Raw genomic sequence first — 14,130 nt, 5'->3', positions numbered from 1 at the left:
ATAGGTGTTTATAGGAATAGGGTGTCGCAATGGTCCAATGTAAATGGAATCTATGCAATATGATGGGATTAGTATAAATTCAAGTTGTTTTTTGCTGTTCTATCATATGCAAGAAGCAACAAAAACATGATACTTTGTGCAATGAATCGCTGGCAACTAATTACAGCAAGAAAAAACTAGAAATTGTTCAATTACTCAAAACACATTAAGTGAGTTGCATTCCAAACAATTGTACGACTTGATTATGCACCAAAATGATTAAAGAATGCATTTCAGAAGAGAGAAAAAAAAAAAAAAGAGGGGGAACTTTATAAACTCCCTAGATGAAGCAACAAAGCATTTACGAAGCCAGGAGGGACTCGATTTTGGAAATCTGATCTTCTTCATTCTTCGGGGGTGGACTCCTGTTGGCCTCATCATAAAGGTCGTGCTTCCATTTCTCAACACGGCCCCCAGTTGGATGATTGCCTTGCCTAGCAACGAATCTATCTCTGCCTCTCTGCCTACTGTTGGCGTTAAATCTATCTCCTGATGAGAAGTTACCTCTCCAAGATTGAGCCTTGTTCAACTCTCTTCCCCCTGCAACTGGTCTTTCAGGTCTGTCAGAGAACCGAGAGTTATGCCCTCTGTCGTTTCTTCTTCCACCGTCTATGGCATGATCTTGTGGGTTTGGCAGCACTGGATCACCAGCAGCTTTGCTGCTTTTATCCGGATCAGCAGGGATCTTCTGCTCTCTGAAAGAAGGCCTTCTACGTGTAGGAGGTTTTTGATTACCTTCCATTTCAAAGTACCCATCATGGCGCCACACATGACTGCCTTCTCTGTTGTCTTTAGATTTTTCATCCTTTAGCTGAGCATCAATTGACGCAGTTTTATCGGTAGACTTATCATTTCGCTGTTCCTTAGGATCAGACCACCATCCACGTTCTAGAGAAGATGGTTTTAAAAGGTCAGCTCTGATATAAGACATATACAAGACACTTTCAAAAAGTTCCAAAAGCTGAAGCATAGTAAATTCTTGCTGGGATGCATCTTGAGATACCGGTAGTTAAGAATGTAATTCCAATTTCCAAAGTAAAATACCAATAGAAGTTTATAAAATGTACATGGAGATACCGGTAGTTAAGAATGGAAATTGCACAAGGATCCTGAGATCAGATCAGTGAAGACATCACAAAATGAAAGGAGATACAAAGAATATGTAGCAGGGTGAGGTCTGAAATGAGACATACAAAGATGAATTGATCATATTAAGGTGCTATGCATGAGAAAGAAGATTATCTATCAATTTATCAGTCTTACGAGTGCTCAAGATAGGACAAGAATAATGATGCTCCACCTGTTTCTGTTTCACAATTGTGCTTACTCTTACTAAGAAGTAAGAACTACTGTGTAGTTCATCTGAATAATGCAGACTTATCTAAGAAAAACTTTTGAGAAATTTAAATATATCATTGGAGTAGACGGATGGAGATGAAGTTTTAGCACCTAAAGGTGCTAAAGCAATTAAAGTTAGTTGATCAGACATCCAACTACTACAACATGAGAACTCCCACAGCAAATCCTTTAGAGAATCACAGAAAATAAATGAGAGGATAAAATGAGAGTAAGATTTAACAAGATAAAAGCATACCACTGTCTGCCCTGCGGCTGAAGCCTCTTCCGTTCTGCCCAGCACTATTACGGTCATCGTGCTGTTATAAGACATGCACAGGCAGGCCTAAAACTGTTATATAAATGGAAGTACTTGAATTCACCAGGCTGAACACAAAAGCAAATGCTGGTGAAACGTTTCCGGAATGCTAACTGAATCAGGAACTAGTTCAAACATTTACTCATAGTCCCTAGGTTCTGCAGTAAACTAATTCAAAGAATTCTACACTGTTTGAAGACAATTACTTTCATGATGATGGAACAAATTCCTATCTGGCTCCAGCTACCTTGAGTAGAAACGCCATAATCCTATACATCCCTAATCTAAAGCTTAAGTCATTTCAACACATGTCAGACTCCAGGCAGCCAGGCACATCCAACCATGGAGATTGGGATAAATAGGATTGCACCCGAAAATAAAGCTCGTTTTCTATACCTATCAACTCTTACGTGCAAGAAAACTCTAGGATATCTGCTCCACATAATATATAAAATGCAGAATATAATAAAGCAATTTGAAATTATTAACGACGGCAAGTAGAGCTGCTCAAAGACCCAGCATTTACAAACATAAAACAGGAATATATACATATACATATATATATATATATATATATATAGAGGGTGAGTTCCTGTACAAAGTCATATAACGTAAAAACTAAGAACCTTGCACTTAACCTATAGAATTATAGAATTACTGCACTTAACCTATTACATAACTGCAATATATAAGGAGAGGTTCCACTTAATAAAATAAGAACGAAGAACCATTTTCGATCATTAAGATTTACAGTGGATGCAAAATGCAGCACCTAGTTCGAATCCTGAAGGAAGCAAAAATTTATTTTTTTCGAGTGCAGTAAATTTAGCAGCGGATGTATTAATTTTTTTTACAATAATTTTAATGATTCTCACATTCTTAAAAATTATAGTTCTCACTAGAACCACACTCCATAAGATCATGTATACATTAGAAAGCTATGTTACAATACAAATTCAACTAAATTCTAGAACAATATGTATTAAAAAAAAAAAAAAAGATACCTGAAAGTACGACCGCGACTGAGGTATTTTCGTAGGATCAGAAGAACGTTTGGCTACTGCTTTATGTGCATCAGCCCCCCTTTCAGATTCTCTGTTCATGTTTCCACATTCAAGTGGCGGTGGACCTGGAAGCCGGCGGTGGTGCCGATGATCCCGGTCCGACCGGTCCTTATCCAAGTCCGGCTCGCCCGGCGGCTTTTCAGTCTCCGGTTTACCATCTCTCCTAGATCTCTTGGGGCTTTGGAACATACATACAACACGAGAAGCACTCGTCAATTCATTAATATCAGCTTCTTTTGAACAAACGGAAAAACGCCAGAAAAAATATGAAGATGGTATTATTTCGAAGTACCTCGGTTCACGGTCGAAGCGCGAACGGTGGCGCTTCGATTCCGAGCTACGGTCTTCTCGACGTGACATTGGATTGCGTTGGATAATACTAAAGCTCTCTCGACTCTATGAGTAAGCGGCGCCACCACTTTGTTCTGAGCCGCGGCGGTGAAAGAGCTGCACTCACTTGAATCCCTAAACCAATCCCACTGACCAACTCATTTGAGTCCTTTGACGTACAATTTAATTCTTTTAATTTTTCTTTTTGAGCTCGTCTTTTATTTTTACTAGATTTGCCATTCGTGCGATGCACGAACAATCTTTTATACTATTAAAATTTTAAATTATATATAAAAAATTATATGAAGGGTGTGTGTAAGGAACTTAAAATTATATGGATAGTATATATAATCGTGTAAGAAATTTAAAATTATAACAAATTTGAATTTCAATATATATATATATATATATATATATATATATATATTCAAATCACCTATTAAATCTATTAAAATTTACCCATATTTAATTTTATAATTATTGCCTTATTATAATATATTTACATAGAAATATGTAAAATGGAATATTAATATTGGTCCCTACAAAAAAAAAAACACGTGGTTATCAAGTCAATAATAAACGGTTAATTTGATTAACATAGTTATTTGTACTTTTTACAAAATTGCAATTCAAATTAATTTGAAATTAATTTTAAATTAAAAGTTGCCTTTTGATTATTGATTTTGTATTGAATTGAGAAATTGGTGGACATTTATTTTAATTTTGAATTATTTTGCATAACATAATTTATTTTGTTTGACCGTGTATAGTGGATTGAGTAATTTCAATTTAATGGCGTGGAATTAGTTCATCCGTGAATCTAATGGTGAATTAGTAGGGTATGAGTGTATTCTAATTTATTTATAACCTTTATATTACATATATTTTCAAAATTGCCATTGAAATCAATTTCTAATTGAAAACTGCTGTTTTAATATAGTATAGATTTTTATTTTTCAATTGAAACAGGTTAATTGGAATTTGTATCTGTCAAAGTACCACATAAACTTATCGAACTATATATATATATATATATATATATCCATATAAAAGGGAATAATTTCTGCTTACATTACCTTTTCTAATTTTTTGGAATAATTTATAAATCAAAAAATTTACTTTTTAATCATATTTATTAAGTTTCACCCATTTCCTCATCTCCAAAATCAATGAATCATAAAAATAATACAACATTCTTTATTTATTTTTTTCCTGAATGTATAACATGATTCCATCTTAATGCAATTTTTTCTCTAAATTTCTCACTCCAAATCATACGGATCACTTTTTTTTTTCTTGTGATTTTTTCTATCGCCTCAATTAAAGTATTAATTAATTATAAGGCTTGGGTAATAAAATAAGTATGATTTTATCTATGTACTTGATACCTCATCTATCTATCTATCTATTAGGGCTGAGAATCGGGTCGGGATCGGGTACCCTACCCGAAAAAATCGGATACCCGGTCCCAATTAAGATGAAAAACTGATACCCGGTTCCGAACCCGAAAAAAAATCGGGTACCCTAATACCCGAGTCGGGTATTCGGGTATCCGAAATTACCCGGTCAAAATTGCAGGTTTCAGGGTCAAACTGTGAAAAATCGAAAATCTAACCCCTATTTTCATGGTTGCTGTTGGGAGGAAGAAGAAGACTAGAAGAAGAACTGTACCTGGGAGTGGGGAGTCTGGGACGGGCTGGCGGCGCGTCTGCTATTGCTCGGAGGCGGCGCAACTGAGGCGGCGAGGCTGGGTAGACAGGCAGCGGGCGGAACAGATGGAGTTTTGGCTGCTGTTGGGAGGCCGGCTGCGGGCGGAACAGAGGGAGTTGGCCCGGGCGCCTGGCTGACAGCGGACTGGGCGATGGTCGTGGCGGGCGGCGGGTGGGCGACGGAGGCCGACGCCGGCACCGGAACAGAGGGAGTTGAGAGGGATTGACCGATTAAGGGCTGGGGGCGCGGCGAGAGTTGAGAGGGAATAGGGTTACAGAGTACAGACTGTGAGTTTGATTTGAAAATTGAAATTAAAGAATTAAAATTTAATTAAATAATATAATATATATTTAATTTTAATCGGGTATTTCGGGTATACCCGATACCCGATCGGGTATACCCGATACCCGATTTTTCCCCACCCTAAATACCTGATCCCGAACCCAGTCCCTAATTTTTCGGGTATAGGGTACCCGATACACGATTTTTTCGGGTCGGGTATCGGGTACCCGATTACCCGATCCCGAAATTCCCAGCCCTACTATCTATTATTAAATAGAATACATATTCAAGACCTCTCCTTCATTCTCTATCCTATATGGCACTCTCACATGTTAGTATTTTGATCATTCTCAATTCTATATTAAATGACATTTTTACATCTTTTCTTCATCCATCCCACATTGAAATTATCCTAAATTCCATCAATTCATAATCTATATAAAAAGCTCAATCTTCATGTAGACATTAAGCCATCTATTTTTTTCACATTGATATTGTCACAGCCCAAAACCGTTTATTTCCTTTGCAAATTTTATTTGAAAATTAGTATATTTTTGAGTTATTAAAATATATATATCTATGAGTCGAGTTGTGATGAATCTAGTCGCGCCCCTAGTTAGATAGTTAATTTTAAGTTACAAATTTTAATTTTAGTAAATAGTAAATTTATTTCTCAAAGAATAGGCCATGTATATACATAATCGTATAATTTCCTATATTGGGCCTTAATTCTTATATAACTACTTACCATTATTGGGCCTGAATAAATTTCTCTATATTGGGCCTCAATTACTTTTGTTGGGCTAAAGTATTATGAGCCCATCTCATTTTAGAAAAAAATCATTAGCATTTATATTTCTTCTTTACTTACTGTTTTGAAATTTCTACCGTTTCTAATTGAAACAATAGCTACGTGTTTTCTCCCTAGCCACAATTCCATTTTTCATCTTCAGCCACTTAATTTCTTTTTTTCCTTTTTCAGCCACATGATTTTACTTAAAAATCTTCAGCCACAAATTTAATTTCGTGCAGCCCAAGAATTGAGTACTATTTAAACACAAATCACCCGAATTTGTATACCAGCAATTTACTCTTCATCTGTTCACTTCACCATATAAACTCAATCTGCCATTTCTCACTGCACATCATCATTCGGTAATTTTAATATTTTCTGTAAGTTTAAATACTCATATGCAATAATTTCTGTTTTCTTTGTAAATTCCCAAATTTTCAAAAGAATCAAAAGCCCTACAATCGAAGAATAACATTTTCACTAATTTACAACAAATTTAAAATAGAGAAGAAATAGAAGAGGTGGAAAGAGGAATAGGGACAGAGAAGAGAGGAGTCGGCGCCGTGCGCTGCATGCGCCACGGTGGCCGGCGGAGAGAAGCCGGGGTGACGGCTGGCGATGAAGAAGAAGTACAGCAGCAGCAGCAGCGCCGGATCTGGGACGGAGGGAGGCGGCCTGATCAACCGCTACTCTCTGTCGCGGAACGGCGAGGGTGGCCGCGCTGTCGGCTGGAGAGAGAGAGAAAGGTGAGGGCGGTGTTGGGCAGGAGCAGGCGACGGCTGGCGGAGGATAAGGCCGGAGGAGGAGTCAGCCACGGCTTGGAGCGGCGAGGAGAAGGGCAGAAAGGGGGAGAGAAGTCGATGGAGAGAGAGAGAGAGGTTCAGGAGAGGACAGGGGGAGGCAGAGTCGCCGGCTTCCGGCGGTGGCGTGCCGTCTGGTGGCGGCGGCAGTAGGCCGAGAAGGGAGAAGGGAAGAGCAGCTGAGAGAGGAGAGGGAGGGTGCGTGAGTTATGTGGGTGTGTTGAGGTATGAGAGCTAAATTAGGGTGAAGGGGTGGAAATGGGCTTGGGCCCTATTTGATTTTTAATTTATTGGGCTGGGCTCCCTTTATTCAAAATGATTGGGCTTCATATTTTAAATTTCATTATTGCATTGGACCTGATTTTATTAAATCCCAACTCAAATTTTAAAGAAGCATGCATTTTATTATTTGATTCATTAAACCGATGATTATTTTTCAAATGATTTTATGATAATAAATTCTTAAGATTTAAACTACTACTATTACTATTATTTTTAAAGTTTAATTAGGCCCTTATATGTTATTATTTGAATTTATCTGACTAGGTGCGGCGCGACTAGGACGTTACTTTTGATTGAATTACTCAAAGTTTACCTTCAAGTTCAAATTCAGGTGTGGGATTTATTTCAGTACATGCCCGTGGTTAATTCTTGTCCATTTTAATATCATGTGTTTACCATATGTGAGTTGCATTAAATTATATCGCTAGGGGCCCGCTCAATGGGTCCAGGACATTAAAGTCCTTGGTATGCCACAATGCGATTTCATGTTACAGTTATGGTTGCAACCAGTCGCCAGGGGCCGGCTCAATCGGTCCAGGACGGAAAGGTCCTTGGTATGCCACAGTGCGACTTTCAGTTACGAATGTATTGATCATATGTGATTCTCATTTTATTAACGTGGACAATAATTGCATGTTCCCACACTGAGTGTACCCTGTATGCTCATCCCATACTTAACATTTTCAGGTTTTAAAGGCCGGAGGCGCGTGGAAGGTCGAATGGCGAGTCAAATGTTTTGTATTTATTTTTCCTTAAAGATGTTATTTTGAGTAAAATTCTTTAAATAAAAATTTATTTCACTATTTTCTTGTTAAATATTTACTTATATTCATGGTTTTTCCGCGTGCGTTTTCATGTAAATTTAAAACGGATTTGGGTGTCACAGATATCATTATATTTAATCATTGGAAAATACAGATAAAGAAATACTTATAATATGTATTTCAAATAAATAGTTTTCCACATATTTTTATAACTGCAATAGATTTTCACATTAAATTTACAATAAACTTCATAATTCAAAATCTAAAAAGTCGAAATTAAATTTTAACATTTGCAAACCTAAATAAAAGTATAGATGTTTCTGAAATAAATAGGTTCTTAAACTGAACTTGGCTAAAGTAAATAAAATGATTGTTAGATATATTTTAAATAAATAAGTAATTTAATTTAATTTGGTCATATAAAATAAAGAAAATGATAGTAAGATATATATTAAATAAATAAGTTATTCAATTTAATTTGATCATGTATATAATTTGAAATAATCCTCATTTTCACATTATACTCATAACCCGTCAATTTATTCCACATTGAATTTATACTAAACTTCATCAATTCATAACCTAAATTAAAGGGTCAATCTCCATGAATATATTAGCTCATTTATCTTTCCCACATTGATATTAGCTCATGTAGAGGGACGGCGATATATGGGTCGCCGGATCGGACTCCTCGGAACCCTCGAATCCTCTATGAAAGCACCACCGGCGGACTCCTCAGAACCCTGGAATCCGCCGCTCCCCTCATAGAAATAACCAGACGGCGGCGACGGCAACAGAGGTAACTCCTCAAAGAATTCTTCGTCCTCCGAATCGGGGACGAATTCGGAGTTCAAATACGCCGACCAACCCATATTATCGGCCATAAATGCGTAGATCTAGGGTTCCAGAGAGAGGGAAAAGGGGGATTAGGGTTTCGGAGGAGGGCAGTGCGGATGGAGGCTGAGGGCGGCGGAATCTTAGGGTTTCAGAGAGTGAGAGAGGCCGAGAGATAGAAAATCTCTTTAGGTTTTTTTTGTTTCTTATTTATACTTTAATTAAGGTGCAATTAATTAGTGTATCTTAAAGCCTAATTATTTCCTTATTTGGAAGTGTGCCTTTATTATTGGGACAACACAATAAGAAAAGTGTGTCTTCATTAGTGGGACGGAGGGAGTAGTATTTTCATTATTATAGCAAAAAATTAACATTTAATTGATGAATATAATTGAGATTAATATACTCCTTTTGTCACACATCAAATGACCCAATTTCTATTTTGGGTTGTCCCATTTCAAATGAACCAAACCAAATTTAAAAATAAAATCGGGCATTTAACACTACTTTTTTTGTTGTCCCACCACCACTTCACACCTTTATCATACATTTTTTAATCTTCATGTCCAATTATTTTAGATAATTTAAAGCGGGACGGAAGGAGTAATATGAATTCTATAGCATCAAGCTAAATTAATTAAAAAATAATTATATTATATTAAAATAATATAAATAATTTGAATCATAATTTAAAGTCCCGTCGAAATTCGACGGGTTATACACTAGTATTATTAAAGATGGGCTAATGCTCGAACGAAAACTATTGTTCCTCCTTCAAAAAAAAAGAAGCTTCACTCACCCCCTCGTTAATTAATCAAAGTGATACAGTGCTCGGACGGAAGGAGTACTATTTATCTTAGATTTTTCATATTTTCCTTGATCCCAACATGAATATCAAACACTCTCTAAATTTTTTTAGGGCATGTTTGGTAATGAGATAAGCCCAAAATAGATTACGTATCTAGACTAATACGATTATTTTGTATCCTAAGGCCGTGTTTGGTTTTGGGCTTTACAAACATATTAGTTAAGTTATTATAGAGTAGTAAAGAGTTTGGTATTCTATAACACTTATGCGGACGGCCCTACGATATGTGAAGGCCCTGAGCTAAAAATCCGGATTACACAGGATAATTAATACCGCCTCCATCTTCGGATTACGCAGGATAATTAATACGGCCATGCAATTGTGTCCATTTTTAAGCTTATCTAACCTTGAAATATGGATACCAAACGAAAATCATGATTAATTAACCATAATAGCAAACAACCAACCAATATTAGTAACACATATTTATCCACGTTAATAATCTAGTTTACTAATTATGCTGGCTAATCCCTTACCCAAAACACGCCCTAAATATATATCATGAAGGCTCGAGATATGGATCGGACCAAGCCCGAACAAAAAATATTATTATTCTTTAGCTTATAAATCGGCCCATTCCCCTCCGATAAAATTTGTAAGATTCAACAATGTTTCAAAGAGTCCAAATTACCCTCCGATATAATGACAGATTAAGTTTTATTTAATCTGGGAATAGGTTTTATTTAATCTGGGAATAGGTTGGGAGTAGGGCTGTGTAACACCCTAATCTAATTAAGGAGTTAAATATAAAATTTAAATAAATATTTAATGCGGAAGTCCTTTAAAATAATTTAAAACTCACTTTTAAATTAAATATTTTCGAAAATAATTTTAAGAAAAAGAAACCTTTAAATAAAATTGGTTTTTAAAGCACTTTTAAAACGATTTATAAGATATCAAAAATTTTCAATAATGTATTCAAATATAAATCTTGATTTTGAAATCATAAATTTAACAACTTTATTTTCAAAGCACGACATGAAGATGTCAGAAAAATAATTAACTAATTAATAAAACTTTTACTAAGGAAAAACTCTAAGTATAAAATAATATCTTTTTAGCAGCGGAAAATATAACAAAATAAAATCTTTATATAATTAAAAATTATGTATGTATCCATGTATATATTTTCGTAAAGATATAAATTCTTAAATAAATATTTGAAATGAATTTAAATATAAATTAAACAAGTCATGACATTAAAATAATATAACAACATTTATTTAAATAAATCACACACAAATCTCAAATAGTATAGAATTTCAGAGTTTACATAACCAAAAGATATCACATGAAATAACATAATATGTTTTAAGAAACATTTATCTTTAAATAGATTCGACGCGCCCATTCGACTCTCCACGCGCCTCCGATATCAATCACCTGAAACTGTTGAATATGGGATGAGCATACATGGTACACTCAGTGTGGGAACATGCAATAATTGTCCATGTTAATAAAATGGTAACACATATTGTCATAACGTAACATAACTTCCATACGCACTGTGGCAACTCCAAGGACTTTAATGTCCCGGACCCTATATGTGGGCCCCTGGCGACAATATAATGGTTGCAACCCTGTAACATGAAATCGCATTGTGGCATACCAAGGACGGTGAAGTCCTGGACCAATTATGTTGGCCCCTAACGATAAATATTTTTACAACACATACGGTAAACACATAATATTAAAATGGACAAATATTAACCACGTGCATGTACTGAAATAAATCCCACACCTGGAAATTTAACTTGAACTTGAACTTCAACTTGAATGCTAACTTGAGTAATACAATTAAAATTCATATCCTAGTCGCGCCGCACCTAGTCAGATAAATTTAAATAATAAAACATAAGGACTTAATTAAAATATTTTAAATATAATTAAACTTGAGAAAATTATTTATATAAGTTTTTTTTTTTTTAGAAAATCTGAAATGGGAATAATAATTAAAAGAGTAATTATGGGCTTAAATAAATTATGCTCACTACTTAAAAGAATTAACTAAATTAGAAGCCCAATTCAATTAATAAAATTAAGACCCAAAATAAAGCCCATTCCTAAGCCCATCTAACAATCCCTAATTAAATCTCATACCTCAACACCCACGCATAACCTCACTCTCCCTCTCACTGCCGCTCTCTCTCTTCTCTCCACCCCTCTCTCTCCCTCTCGGCCTCCTACCACCGCGCCACCGGACGGCCGGCGACTCTGCCTCCCCCTGTCCTCTCTCTTCCCCTTCATCGACTTCCCTCCCTCACTCTCCTTTTTCCTCATCTGCTGTTGTCTCCCTTCTACCCCTCTCCTCGCCGCGCCAAGCCGCGGCCGCGCCTCCATTTCCGGCGACCCTCGCCGCCACCACCTCCTGCCCGGCGTCACCCTCACCTTCCTTCTCCCTTCTAGCCGATAGCAGTACCACCATCGCCGCCCCTGCGTCGACAGCGGCGCCGCCCAGGCCCCTTTCTCGCTGCCCCGATCAGAACAGCACAGCAGCGGCCGTGGCCACCGCGCCGCCGCCCTTGTCCCCTACCTCTCAGGTCGCCGTGGCGCGTAGCGCCGGCGGCAACACTCCAGAATTCCTTCTTCATCTCTAACCCTTTTCTTTTATCCTATGTAATAGTATATAAGATTTATTCTATTTTCTTTTTCATGTATTTAGCAATATATAAATTACAGAAAAATAGATGTATGCATGATTGGATTTTGAAAACAAAGTTTTTGATGTTTAGCCTTGGTTTTGGCGAAAATGCAGAAAATTGTTGATATGCTTGAAATGAAATAACTTTTCAAAAGTTATTAAAATTACCAGCTTGAATGAGTGAAGTAAATCAGTTGCTGCGAATTGGAAATATTTGAGTGAATTTTTGTTGATTTGTGAATTTGAGAATGATACATTGATGTTTAAATAGATTGAAATATTTGACATAGAACGTGTGAAAGTGTGAAAATAGATCAATCAAACTTTGTTGCTTCAAAGTTTGCTGCTTCAAAATTTGCTGCTGTGGAAATCAAATTTGGCTTGCTGATCAAAGTTTGCTTTTGAATCTTCTGTTTGCTTTTGAATTGAAGATGTTGGGGATTTTGGAATTTGAGAGTAAAATGAATTGTGAGAGTTTAAAGATTATTAAAAATTATCTCTGCACAAAATATGGGATACAGTAGTGAACTGGAGAAGAATGAAAAATTTACAGAAATAATAAAATTACCTTGTGCAGAGAAAAGAGCACAAATAATTTTAAAGCTTGCTGTGTTTTTGGCATGTTTCGAAAAATCAGATGATGAAGGCCGATGCTTTAAATAGGAAAGTTTGATACTTGTTGTTTTAAAAAAAATGATGTGGCCAAAGATGAGAGATAGAATTGTGGCTGGGGAGAAATACACGTTTGCTTGGAAGGAAAAATCATAAAATGAAATCAGCAAGAGGAATTATGGGCTTGAAATATACTTTAGCCCAATCTAAATAAATTAAGGCCCACTGTAAAAATTATGCAAATACTCATGTAGGCCCAATTTCATATTAAAAGAATTTTTGGGAAAATAAATTTCTATTTCTATAGGTATAATTTATAGTTCAAAGTCATATCTAACTAGGGCGGTTAGATATCTGATAAGAATGAAAATAGGAATGGCTGGCTTGGAGACTTCTTTAAACAAATGTAAATAAATAGAGTAGAAATTGTTAATTTGCAGATACGAAAATAAGGTATCCAAATCCTTGAAATCATTAATAAACTATAAATGTTGAAACTTGAATAATTGTTTTAGGATCATTGCAAAAGAATTTGGCACATTAATAACAATAAGCCCAACACTAACAAAATTTATGAAAATATTTTATTCTTAATCCAAAATTAATATAATGTCCATGATAAATATATTTAAGTAAATAAATTTATTTAGGCCCAAATTTATATAAAAATATTTTAGAATATAAAACTTTATTTCTATAGGTATAACCTAGAATTTAGAGTCATATATCTAGCTAGGGGCGCGACTAGATAATTCTCCACAAACTCGACTCATAGATTTATATTTTTAATATCTCGAAAATATAAAAATTTTCAAATAAAATTTGCAAAGGTAGTAAACGGTTTTGGGCTGTGACAGGCTGTCTAATTGGTTATCGGGTTTTGGATAATCCGTTAATCGAGCCGAAATTTCCGGGTTTGGGTATCCAATAACCGATTTTTTTGGTTATCGGTTCGGTTTCGGGTATCATTTTTAGAAAAATTTCGGGTATCGGTTAACCCAATAACCGAAACGGGTTAACCGAAATAACCGAAAATTATTTAATAAATTATTTAATATATATATTATATATATTTTAATTACTAATTCATTCATTTATTTATTTTTAAAAAAAAACCGAGTCTTAGCTAAAATAAAATTATGATATATTTAAAGTATAAGAATGAGCTTTAGTCTAGTGGATAAATTGCTTTGTATATTTTTAAGAGACTAAGGTTCAAATCCTCTATCTAGCAAATTATTTAAATTTTAATTTTTTAAATGGATATTTCGGATACCCAAATAACCGAAGCGGTTATTGGGTAACCGAACACCTAAAACGGTTCGGAAACAGTTAGTGAAATATGCCAATTTCGAGTTCGGGTAACCGACAACCCTAGTTGGGAGGGAGCGCGACATTGTGTTCAATAGAGAGGGCAAAATCCGACTGCAAGGTAGTGTTAAGGAAAGGGAGAAAGG

The 14,130-nt window shown here is 35.6% G+C and overlaps 1 protein-coding gene and 2 long non-coding RNA genes across 4 annotated transcripts; 1 reads left to right on the top strand and 2 right to left on the bottom strand.

Moving 5' to 3' along the window:
* Window positions 1-160: 160 nt before the first annotated feature.
* Window positions 161-3,295, bottom strand: LOC131000881 (uncharacterized). The gene is made up of 4 exons (XM_057927017.1): window positions 3,050-3,295; window positions 2,698-2,935; window positions 1,634-1,694; window positions 161-927 (listed from the first exon to the last, which is right to left on the bottom strand). Exons 1-4 carry the CDS (start codon window positions 3,115-3,117, stop codon window positions 341-343), a joined length of 954 nt encoding a protein of 317 aa, XP_057783000.1. The 5' UTR covers window positions 3,118-3,295; the 3' UTR covers window positions 161-340.
* A 2,285-nt stretch (window positions 3,296-5,580) lies between these two features.
* On the top strand, window positions 5,581-7,757 carry LOC131000941 (uncharacterized). The gene is made up of 2 exons (XR_009093820.1): window positions 5,581-7,285; window positions 7,642-7,757. It is a non-coding gene; the product is annotated as an uncharacterized LOC131000941 (long non-coding RNA).
* A 2,857-nt stretch (window positions 7,758-10,614) lies between these two features.
* Window positions 10,615-12,799, bottom strand: LOC131000938 (uncharacterized). 2 transcript variants are annotated; one of them, XR_009093814.1, is made up of 3 exons: window positions 12,230-12,799; window positions 11,162-11,246; window positions 10,615-10,809 (listed from the first exon to the last, which is right to left on the bottom strand). It is a non-coding gene; the product is annotated as an uncharacterized LOC131000938 (long non-coding RNA). The 2 variants fall into 2 exon arrangements; XR_009093815.1 differs by having other exon boundaries at window positions 11,521-12,794.
* Window positions 12,800-14,130: the final 1,331 nt, after the last annotated feature.

Source organism: Salvia miltiorrhiza, chromosome 8 (genome assembly GCF_028751815.1).
Source record: "Salvia miltiorrhiza cultivar Shanhuang (shh) chromosome 8, IMPLAD_Smil_shh, whole genome shotgun sequence".
Taxonomy (NCBI): domain Eukaryota; kingdom Viridiplantae; phylum Streptophyta; class Magnoliopsida; order Lamiales; family Lamiaceae; genus Salvia; species Salvia miltiorrhiza.
The sequence above is the reverse complement of the archived record's forward strand: the minus strand, read 5'-3'. Positions and strand labels throughout refer to the sequence as shown.

What these genes read in the sequence shown, in the direction of transcription:
- LOC131000881 (XM_057927017.1), bottom strand. Translation starts at nt 3,117, where the DNA reads ATGTCACGTCGAGAAGACCGTAGCTCGGAATCGAAGCGCCACCGTTCG. An exon ending in CGCTTCGACCGTGAACCGAG is followed by an intron (nt 2,936 to 3,049) that starts GTACTTCGAAAT and finishes TATGTTCCAAAG; the next exon opens with CCCCAAGAGATCTAGGAGAG. An exon ending in CAGCCGCAGGGCAGACAGTG is followed by an intron (nt 928 to 1,633) that starts GTATGCTTTTAT and finishes CATCTTCTCTAG; the next exon opens with AACGTGGATGGTGGTCTGAT.